This window comes from Pagrus pagrus, assembly GCF_965226575.1.
Source record: "Pagrus pagrus genome assembly, chromosome: 14".
NCBI classification, from domain to species: domain Eukaryota; kingdom Metazoa; phylum Chordata; class Actinopteri; order Spariformes; family Sparidae; genus Pagrus; species Pagrus pagrus.
The window spans coordinates 23,030,839-23,041,690 of record NC_140198.1 but is presented as its reverse complement, the minus strand read 5'-3'; the positions used below and the strand labels follow the sequence as shown (position 1 = coordinate 23,041,690).

At 41.6% G+C, this 10,852-nt stretch overlaps 2 protein-coding genes across 3 annotated transcripts; both read left to right on the top strand.

Moving 5' to 3' along the window:
• The first annotated feature begins 153 nt into the window (after positions 1-153).
• Positions 154-2,506, top strand: pigw (phosphatidylinositol glycan anchor biosynthesis, class W). Its single transcript, XM_084374344.1, has 2 exons — positions 154-289; positions 679-2,506. Exon 2 carries the CDS (start codon positions 682-684, stop codon positions 2,173-2,175), a length of 1,494 nt encoding a protein of 497 aa, XP_084230470.1. The 5' UTR covers positions 154-289; positions 679-681; the 3' UTR covers positions 2,176-2,506.
• A 401-nt stretch (positions 2,507-2,907) lies between these two features.
• ggnbp2 (gametogenetin binding protein 2) lies at positions 2,908-10,813 on the top strand. 2 transcript variants are annotated; one of them, XM_084374342.1, is made up of 14 exons: positions 2,908-3,002; positions 4,427-4,552; positions 5,196-5,276; positions 5,445-5,698; positions 6,098-6,196; positions 7,517-7,630; positions 7,743-7,952; positions 8,083-8,257; positions 8,363-8,551; positions 8,649-8,781; positions 9,197-9,322; positions 9,434-9,582; positions 9,672-9,884; positions 10,053-10,813. In XM_084374342.1, exons 2-14 carry the CDS (start codon positions 4,460-4,462, stop codon positions 10,254-10,256), a joined length of 2,040 nt encoding a protein of 679 aa, XP_084230468.1. In that variant the 5' UTR covers positions 2,908-3,002; positions 4,427-4,459; the 3' UTR covers positions 10,257-10,813. The 2 variants fall into 2 exon arrangements, with proteins under 2 accessions (XP_084230468.1, XP_084230469.1); XM_084374343.1 differs by lacking the exon at positions 2,908-3,002 and adding an exon at positions 3,470-3,584.
• Positions 10,814-10,852: the final 39 nt, after the last annotated feature.

The window sequence follows — 10,852 nt, the reverse complement described above, 5'->3', positions numbered from 1 at the left end:
CATGCTCTTTGACCGTCATATTCATCAAATACTTATACCTAGGCAAGAACGAATACTTTTTTCAGAATAGTTGCGAAACATGTATAAAACTGAAGTCCCGGTTAAGGTTCCAAGTTTCCAGAAATCCGAGCTGTAATGAATGCGGCACGGAGCCGAATGCGGAAGTAAGCGCAGGAGCTCCAACAGCTCTCGTGTAACATGGTTGAGATTCAAACGACTTTAAACAAGAATGCTGTAAAACAGGTTTTTTGTGAATTTGCATTTCCCAAGCCGAAGACACAAACCCGTGGTGAGTTAAAAAACTACACAGACGACTACCTGAATAATGCTATTAAGCGTCGTAGTATAGATGAGAGAATTAAGCTAACTTCTCTCATGGTGAGTGCTTGTGAAATACTGTCAGTGAAATACAACTTACAGTGTGCTGTCGTACACTGTACTCGCTAACAAGGTTGTTTCCGCTGAAAATCAGTAAGTTAAGTTACGTCAAGAGTTGAATCAATTATGCAATTAGGTTTCACCTTTGTACCCATTTTGTGTACATTCACTGTGGTTTCTGCCATAGTGTCCTAAATGTTGTTCATTTTCTACTGTCTATTGAGCTTATTCATATGTTTTTGTCCCCATGTAAAGCCATCTTTCTCTCATGTAGTAAAATATTAATTTTATTGTTTGCAGGCCATGTCTCAGAAGGAACTGAAGGAGGCGTTTGTCAGTAATCTGAACGGGACCAGTCTGCAGGAGGTGGCACTGGGCTCGTTTCTCGCCCCGCTCTGCCTCATCAACAGAGGACTCATTCTGATCCTCTACCATCAGGCCAAAGGGTTTCTTCCTCTGCCGCTCCCACTGATTTCTCACCTGCTTCTTGACTTCTCTGTTCTGATTCTCCCCCTCGTCCTGTCATGCACCGTTCTGAGCAGCACTCTTCACCATGTCATCATAAGCCTGACCATTGTTTCGGCTTGTGTGATTTGCTATATCTGTCGCACCAGCAGCCATCCTTCTGCTGGGCACCCACAGAACACTGTCAGCTCCTTCCTTCAGAGTCACGTTCAAGTCAACCACGTTCCCTTTGTGACCATCTTCCGAGTGCTTGTAAATGTGAAAACAACCATCAGCATCCTTGCAGTAGACTTTAGTGTCTTCCCAAGGCGATATGCTAAAACAGAAACCTATGGTACAGGGGTTATGGACTTTGGGGTTGGAGCATATGTCTTTGCAAATGCCCTTGTCTGTCCAGAGGCACGGAGGAAGCACATCTCAGGATCCAGGATGAATCATATCACAAAGCAGCTCCTGTCTGTCTGGCCCCTGATGGTTCTTGGCATGGGAAGGCTGGTGAGCTTGAAAATGAGTGGTTACCAGGAGCATGTGACAGAGTATGGCGTCCACTGGAATTTCTTCTTCACACTAGCTATCGTCAGAGTTGGGGCTTCCATGATTTTGGCTGTGCTACCAGCCAGTAAGTCGTGGGTCTATGCCCTTCTGATCAGCGGGTTTTATCAGTACGCTCTGGAGACATCAGAACTCAAGGCCTTCATTGTCCACAACAATGACAGAGAAAAGGACTTTTTGCATGCTAACAAGGAGGGCATATTCTCTGTGGTGGGCTATGTAGCCATCTACTTGGCAGGAGTTCAGGTGGGACTGTATTTGATGCAACCAAGATCCCAGGTTAGACAGTGGCTCAAAGCACTTTCCAACCTCTTGTTGGGAAGTGTGGTCCTGTACACTGCTTTGTACATATGCCAGACACTGGTGGAGCCAGTGTCTCGTCGCATAGCTAATTTACCTTTCTCCATCTGGAGCGTTGCCCAGTCTTTGTTTTTTATGTCCTGCCTTGGTTTCGCTGATATGGTTTTACTGTTTTCCAAAAGAGCATCAGGCTGTCAGTTAGTACCCTCATCGTGGAATTTGTGTAAAAAACAATCCGAGTCAGTCTCTGACAAAAAGACAGGTGAAATGGAAAGACGCTGCATGGTTCAAGCTGTCAGCAGGAATCAGCTGTTATTTTTCCTGCTTGCAAATCTCATGACAGGATTGACCAACTCCATAGTGGACACACTGAGCTGCAGCAGTTTAATCTCAGTGTGTGTTTTGCTTTTGTACATGTTCACGAATTGCCTTGTGATATATGTTTTACATCTCTGTGGAATAACAGTGAAATTCTGGTGAAACTACATTTTGTAACTGCACTGAAAGGTTTATTTGTGTATTTTGAAGTTTTTTGTGGGGCTGGAGTGACACACATTGAAATTCAGGACAATCAAAAACACTGGGAAGCGTTAATGGTGTAAGATACTTGTATATTATATGTTATTGTATGAAAATGAATGCTCTGTCTTAATAAAACGGTGCTTTGGACTAAGTGAAGACTTGGATAACAATATACAGTCAAACCATTCCATTGTATTGTATTGGTTTTTTTTGTTTTGTTTTGGGTTTTTTTTGGTTTTTTTAATGAAACGGTTTGCTCATTGCTGCTAAATAATGCATTCTGCTTATACTGGATTGGTTTTACTTGAATTGTAACCTGCAGATTCAACTGGATAGGTACGACTGCGATCTGTAGCACTCTAGTCTGTGTCAACTTCCACCAGGTCCGCTGAGCCGCGTGTCTGCTGCGTCCCAGCTCCGGCAGTCCGCAGCCGAATTTAGCACAGAGCAGACGGGAAGCCAGTTTATCAAAATAAAACACTCAGTGTTGATACAAACACAAAAACCTCAAAAAAGAGACAAATATGAGCTCTTCTTCTAATCCGTCGGTCGGGAACACTTCGTGTTGTTGTGTTTATAACACATAAATATAACTGCGGTCGTGTGTGATTATGTAATTATTGCGTAATTTTCTCAGTTTCATAACTCCAGCTGGGTGGAGCTGCACGTTGGCAGACTCAAAACGCAGCTGGTGGGGGCTGCCGGACGAGGACGACAGAGCACAATCGTACCGGAGCCGTAACGCAGCCATAACGCAGCCTTACCGTATCCAGTGGTATCTGTGGGTAAGACTTGCAAATTAAAACACGATGAAGTAATTGAACATTCCATGTAATGCGAGCTACAGATTTTTTCTGTATATCTTTTATTATTTCCTGTTTGTTACTTTACTGCTTATTTTATTACTGTTTTGCTTGGTTTGAATTTCTTCCTGCTCAAATCTTAGTGACTGCAACATCTGTACTTAATAAAGTTATTCTTCAATATTGAAAAGTAACGCTTAAAATAAGGGCTGGGGTTAAAATCTGTACTGCAACACACGTATGTAAAACTGATGGATACAATCAAAATGAAGAACTGGGAGAATGAGTGCTCACCATGAATGTATTATTAGATATTAGATATATTATAGATCCATGGAGCTCACTTTCAAACAAACTGGATTTGTAACAGCTCTTCTTCTACGAATGGACATTTTGTCCTTTTCCAAATATACCCATAGTGCGCCCCCTGCATGTCTCAGCATTACAACGTCAGCTCTACGTGTTGAGGGCAAAGGTCAAATCAGTCATGAAGATTCCGCCACCGTAGCAGCCAGTCACTGTCGCACTTGTTTATATTTATTCAAGAGTAGATTTCGCAAGCGGGTAAGTAAAACAATATTCGGCTTTATGCTGTTCTCCCTTTATTTTGTCAAGGTGAGACACTATGTCCAATCTTCGAAGCGTTAGCGCGAGAAGCTGATGAAAGTGACAGTCGCTAAGTAGCCACTCAGCCAGTTGAACTTTATATTAGCCGTGTTCAAGCTTGCTAACGGTAGCTTTATAGGACAGCGATGCTAACTAGTAAGTTAGCCAAGTTTGCTGGCATCGACGGGGCGTAGACAAACTATGTCAACAACACAACCTAATTGTTATGTACCAGAGTATCAGAAACTTCTGAATGTAACGATCTTTTGACAATATTGCGCTAAGAATTACCTGACCGGCTTCCTCATTTTTTCAAACCGTACTACAAATGAAATTAGCTAGCAGGCTAACTGGCTAGCCGTTGGTTACTGCTATTTCGTGACCAGCAGATAGACGCTAGCGTGAATAAACCCCGTCTTCTTAAATTAAACTCTTGCAGCCAAAACGACTTAAAACAGATTTCCCAAACTAAAACATCATATCATAACCTTCCTCCCACCAAGCTTTCGATGCTCATGATGTTTTGCTAACTTAGCTTGATTATATCTGGGTCAAGACAAATCTGTTTCCACTGCAACATTGTTAGCAACGTTATAGCAGATGTTGTCAACGTCGGTGAATAAATAATTGGTCTTTTGTACAGTGCTTGACTGTCAGGTAGTGCGCAACTTAGCTTTTATTGTAGTGACGAGGCGATATGATAGATAGCCCACAATGACCTGCAGTAGATTAGCATTAGCTTAGTGTAGCCTGTGCTGATATCAAATGTGGTCAGTCGGTCTCTTGTGTGTCATCTGCAGGCGAGCTGCACCACAGCCAAACTGGAAGAAGTCATGGCACGTCTGGTAGCAGTGTGCAGGGAGGGGGAAGAGGACTACCCATTTCTCGCCAGACAGATTCCCCTGTTTATCGACGACACTCTGACGGTAAATAAGCTTTCCCACATACTGTATATGAGCACAAGGAGACTGTCTGTGAAGATCACAGCTAAGTGGCTAGCTCAGCCATAAGCCTCTTTGGGTCATGTGTTGGCACTCCACATCAGTTTTCTGACTGATGTCATGTCCAGAAGTAAAGCTTAGTTATTACCGATCAAGTCGAAACCTATTTAAGGGACAAACTTTGAGTTTTGCTGACTTTGTTGAATAATCTATTAATTAGGAAATTATAATGTGTAGACAAATAAGTACATTTCTATGGGAATAGAGGGGTGAGAGATGACAGTGACAATGTTGTCTAAAAGTAACAACCAATTTGACAATCTTAACATGTTGTGATGATGTAGATGCAATATTGATGACACACACCTCAATGTACATAGATAGCTGCTCATACAATGACAATAAAATTGACATACACATTTACAGTGCTAAAAACCTGAGTACGGGTCATCTGTTTGTAGTGTAATGGACACCTGCTAGTCGGTGTCAAGAACTGTTTGTGGCAGTGGTATAAACTTTAACAACCAAGAAGGCGATTGTGACATGTCACAGGTTATTCCCTGAGAAATGGTTTATGTATTCAGACTGAACTGAGTCTTTCAATATACATTACTGTATATCTTGTCAGATGGTGATGGAGTTTTCTGACAGTGTCATGGATGTTGACAACCACGAAATAAACACGACTCACTGGAAACAATTTTCTGAGGTGAGTGGTTTTAATTCTGCAGAGTGGGCCTATTAAGCCATATAAAAGCAAGTGAATTGTGCTGTTTTCCTGCTACAGTGTACATAAGCTCAGTCAAAGAATGTGTAGTTTGTCTTTTCATGACATGTCAATGAATTGGTAACAGATGTCTGGTTTGTTGGCTTTCAGTATTACTCCAAGTTGAAGCAACAGGACTTGACAATCGCCCTGATGGTCACGTCCAGGGAGGTCTACAGTGCATTATCTCAGCTGGTGCCATGTGTGGGCTGCAGACGCAGTGTGGAGCGCCTCTTCTCACATTTGGTGGAATCAGGCAACCCGGCCCTGGAGCCCCTCACAGTAAAACCCACAGGAATGCTTTCTGTCACCAAGGCGTGTTTAGCAGATGTAAAGAAGCTCTACACCCTCTTCTACGTCCATGGGTAAGATACAGAGAAATGTGTTTATTTTATTTTCACTGCCGAATCAATCATATTATATATATTCGTGAATGTTTTTTTTTGTTTGTTTTTTTTGTTAGTTAAAAACAGAGAGAAACAAAACTTCTGTGTGATGACAACAAAAAAATGCTCAGAGTGTGGTGGAGTACTATATAATGATAATGCTGTTACTCAGCATTACTCAGTAGTTGTTCCACCACTTGGTCCTTTGAGGCATGAATGTTACAACTGTAAACTATGTACATTCTTTTATTCTTTGTTATTTTAGCTACTACTGTCACATACTGTCTTTTTTAGTGCCAGTTGCAGCAAATGGACAACTTGCAATGTTAACTTTTGAAAAAAACAGTGCAATGTGATAAAACATTTCTTTTTTTACAGGTCAAAGTTGAATGACATGATTGATGCCATCCCAAAAAGTAAAAAGAACAAGCGCTGTCAGCTACACTCCTTGGACACACACAAACCTAAACCTTTGGGGTGACTATTTTCATCTGTTTTCCTCATCAAACTGTTGTATCAATTGTTTTCTTCACTAAGCAACATTCAGGATGTTAATGTTAAGAGGCTGTATTTGAGAAGTGGGAGAGAAACTTTTCCCAGCAGAAGAGAGTGGTTGGTTTTTTCAAGTACACTGATTGACGACATATTTAGCATCCAGTTTTCCCTTGGACGGTTGGTGCCCCCCGCCATGTAGACACAAGCCACAAAAAACTGAGTTGTGCTCTTTCCTCAGAAGCTTTAGTCATCTCAGTCATCTCTGTGTACCACCTTGTTTTTTTTGTTTTTTTCCCCCCAGATAGTTGATAATATGGAAACATAAACATCAGTTTATAAAATAAAAAAGAAACCAACGTGAAGTGTTTGATATGTTTTAGCGGAGTTTCGACTGTGGTTGTGGTTTTATCAAGAATCATGTAATGTGGTGAATATTTTTGTAAATCTAAAATGGAACACTTTAACACCTCTGGCCAATGGTGTGAAAAAAACATCATATATTTTACCAGCAACAGAATTATGAATAATAGACATTGCATGATATTTGGACAGTGTCTTTTTTAAATCAGAAAGCAGCTATTACAAACATTCAAACAGGCAATACAATTATCTAAACATAATACTTTGGGTACTCTATATTAAAAGAAAGATCCTAGTTAATCTTGTGTTCGCTTCAATAGATATTAGAGACCTTTTATCAGATGATGAGTTTGCATTCAAGTTTGGGAACCAAAACAGACCCAAGTGATGTTAATCCTTCTTAAGCTGATAATTATACTGTCATCTAAACCAATTTATTATACGCTCACCCATCTCCTGCCACTTCTGCTGTAATATTTGGATAGAAATCCTTATGCAGTGCATGGGGACATACAGCGGCAGTTGCATGCTTTTAACCCAAACTGAGGACATTATGAATAGATTATAGTTTATCACACAGCCTCAGTTAGACATGTGAAGCGAAAACGGTGCGGCATTTAGCAGCTAATGAGTCAGATATTTCCCTCAGGAGTTGGTGAGAACCAACTTCAGCACTAAAAGAAGAGTGAATATTGGACCTAGATTATCATGGTGACCATGAATATGACTCCTAATGAATGCTAATGTCGCTCCACATCTGCTGGATGTGTAAATAAGCAACTGTGTGCTGACAATTTCACCATATCTGCTTAAAAGGTATGCCACTGTTATGTTTACAGCTCATACTCCCTAATGGCCAACAACAACAGTCATTACAGGTTTAAGAGAAGATCACCTTGTATTGTGATTGTATTGCTATAATAGTTGTATGTTTGCTTACAGGGGAAGCTGGATGGATGTGTGGGAGCTGATGTCTCAGGAGTGCAGAGATGAGGTCGTCCTTATTGACAGCACTTGTCTCTTAGAGACGCTGGAGACATACTTGCGTAAACACAGGTAATGTGTGACTATCACAGCCTTCATTTTCAATATGCTTTTTTTCCTTTCAATGTTGTGTTAGAGGTTGAAAGAGAACTGAATTAACAGTGTGTTACTTTCTTGCGCACAGGTTTTGCACTGACTGTAAGAATAAAGTGCTGAGGGCATACAACATCCTGGTGGGTGAGCTGGACTGCACTAAAGAGAAGGGGTACTGCGCTGCCTTGTATGAGGGACTATGCTGTTGCCCCCACGAACGCCACATCCACGTGTGCTGTGAGACTGACTTCATCGCCCACCTCCTTGGGCGGGCAGAGCCTGAGTTTGCAGGAGGCTATGAGTAAGTGGAAGTTAGTTTGATTTGAGTACTTTTATATTATACCACGTTCCCTTCAATGTATTTATACATTCAGTTGATGATGCTGTCTTTTTTCCCCCCCTTTTTTTTTTTTTTCTTTTTTTTTTAAAAGACGCAGAGAGAGACATGCCAAGACCATTGACATTGCACAAGAAGAGGTCCTCACCTGTTTGGGTATTCACCTCTATGAGCGGCTGCACAGAATCTGGCAGAAACTCCGAGCAGAGGAGCAGACCTGGCAGATACTGTTTCATTTGGGAGTTGATGCACTACGCAAAAGTTTTGAGGTACACAATTCAAAGCCAGTGTGTGTTTAGTATTATTTAAATGGATGGATTACTCACATGATGAATACATTATGGATGTGTGCTAATGTCTATCTATTTCCCTAGATGGCGGTGGAGAAGATGCAGGGGATCAGCCGCCTTGAGCAGTTTGTCGAGGAGCTGTCTGAGGAGGAGCGGGCCAAAGAGCTGAAGCAGGAGAAAAAGAGGCAAAAGCGGAAAAATCGGCGCAAAAACAAGTGTGGCTTTGAGATATCTGAGCAGGAGGCAGAGGATAAGGAGAAAAATCTGGACGAGGTCATCATCCTTACATATTCAATAAGACATATCTGTTTATATGCAGCCATACGACCGTTTGCCTTTATTTACATCCAGCGCATTTGGTGTGTTGCAGGGTTCTCTGGAGTCTATGGAGGGCTCTTGCCAGGTCTGTGGTAGCCACGATGAAGAGGAGGAGGCCAGATGTGAAGAGAGCGTCGCCACCAATGGAAACACTTCATGTAGCTGCCCAGACAACACCAAACAGGGTAAAAATGCACACAGGCTAAAGCCGTAACCATCGAGTCTATGATGTACAACCCAAAATAAAACTTCCACACACTGCACCACAGATGCTTCAGTGTTGGTGATTATCAGATAAGCACGGCTTTGCTAGTGTCCTCCATTTTTATTCATTAGCCTAGCTTACTGAAAGGTTAATAGGGCATGGAATAGGTCAAGCTGATAGTGAATTTTAAGAGTGTCCTCTGCTGGACCACAAGGCAAACTGCTTCAAACTGTCAACTGCACTTACAAACTGTATATTTTGAATCCAAACAGGTCATTACAGTTTGAATATTTAACTTATTCCACAAACACCACGAGCCAACCTGTGTATCTTTTAGAATTAACTGCATTAGCAAGACCATTGTGAGGACAAATATTTTCCATGTGTTTTTCCAGATTTGTCTCCCCACAGCAATATTAGTGACTGCGGCTACTCCTCAAGTATGGAGGGCAGTGAGACAGGATCGCGAGAAGGTTCGGACGTCGCCTGCTCTGAGGGAATATGCAACCATGAGGAAGCAGGTCTGGTCTGAGAAGCTCCAACATGCTGAGGACTTAAAACTACTTCAGGGGCTTTGTCTTGCAGTGTCTTGAGTCTGTTTTTCTCACCGTGTTTTTGTTTATCTTCTGCAGGAGATGACCCAAATGCCCATCACTGTGCCGAAGACAAGGAGGAGGATGGAACAGACAGTTGTGTGGACTGCTGGCCGCATGCTGAGGAGAATACTCAATGCAAGAGTAAAAAGAAGAAAAGGAAGGGCAAGGGTTTATGCAACAATCAGGTGAGAGGACAGGCTGTAAAAGTCACATGCTGCAGCACATGCAGAATATTTCAGGCTGTGTATTAAATAAAGTATGCACATTTTCACAGGGACAAAAAGGTGAAGGTTGTATGCCAGATCGGAAAACAACAGGCCACGGTCCACCATCATCACACACCTGCCGAACCAAAGAAATCTTCTCCTCCTTATGTGGTGACACATTTACCAGCATTGCACTACGGTTACCATGGACAGTACGTCAGAAGAACCTCAGCCTTCATGCAGGTCCTCCAGAGGCAAACATGAGTCTCGTGGAACTTCTGGTTAGTGAGAAATGTAGTTCAAAACATTCAAAAGTAGGCCTCTCATAGGAGACAGTTTGACTTGATATAGCCGGACATGCACAGGACAAACTAAATTTTGCTTTTTCTGAATAAGAATGAATGAATAAATTGGTTTGATTCTTATGTAAACTCACTTTCTTCATACAGGACAATTCAGAAGCGACTTCGGATGAAGAGAACTGTCTGACACAAGATGAAATCCAGGCGTTTTTAGAAAGAAACCAGTCCTTCTACAACAACCGCCACCAGTACAGACAGCTCCTGAAAGAGAAGTTCACCAACTACTGCCGGGCCACTGAGCGGAGTAAGCCGGTCTGTGGAAAGTGGTTCGCCACCACCAGTGTCAACTAACTGCACTAAGAAAATCTTCCCCTGGGAAAAACACTCGTGACCACTGCTGCGACATCTTTAGAAAAGAAAAATCTGAAGTACATTTGGTGTCCTGTTCAGTCAATTCTCCTTTTAAAGTAAATGTGATTCTTACTTTCTGTTGCTCTCTCTGTTTTGCACACCAACACACTTTTCCATCTCATTTCTTGGCCACTTTCTCACCAGTAATTGTTCTCTTTGACCAAGCCTAGCTATTTGTTGTTGGTCTTCTGTAGGGTCATTGGGTAAGAGCACAGTGGAATTGGTAATCGGGCTTCGCAAGCTGTGACATTAGGGATAAATTTTAGGAGTCTTATTTTATGTTTTCTTTTTTTTTATTGTTTTGTTTCTATTTTTTTTCTCTTTGGTGACACTTCAATGTTGTGGTAAAGGTTGTACCATTAAATGTGTACAGAAATTCTAAATATAAAGATTTTACAGAGAATAAACATCCATTTGTAATAAGGATTTGGGTGTGATGTTAAGAGCGCAATGTGCAAAATTTACTAAATAAAGAGTATTTATTAATATGCATTAAACCTTTGTTGGGTTGTCTTTTTTTTCCTTGACCTCATCAA

Coding starts and splice junctions, on each gene's coding strand:
- pigw (XM_084374344.1), top strand. CDS start 682: ATGTCTCAGAAGGAACTGAAGGAGGCGTTTGTCAGTAATCTGAACGGG.
- ggnbp2 (XM_084374342.1), top strand. CDS start 4,460: ATGGCACGTCTGGTAGCAGTGTGCAGGGAGGGGGAAGAGGACTACCCA. Junction 5,699..6,097: donor ACCCTCTTCTACGTCCATGG/GTAAGATACAGA, acceptor CTTTTTTTACAG/GTCAAAGTTGAATGACATGA. Junction 9,323..9,433: donor ATGCAACCATGAGGAAGCAG/GTCTGGTCTGAG, acceptor TATCTTCTGCAG/GAGATGACCCAAATGCCCAT.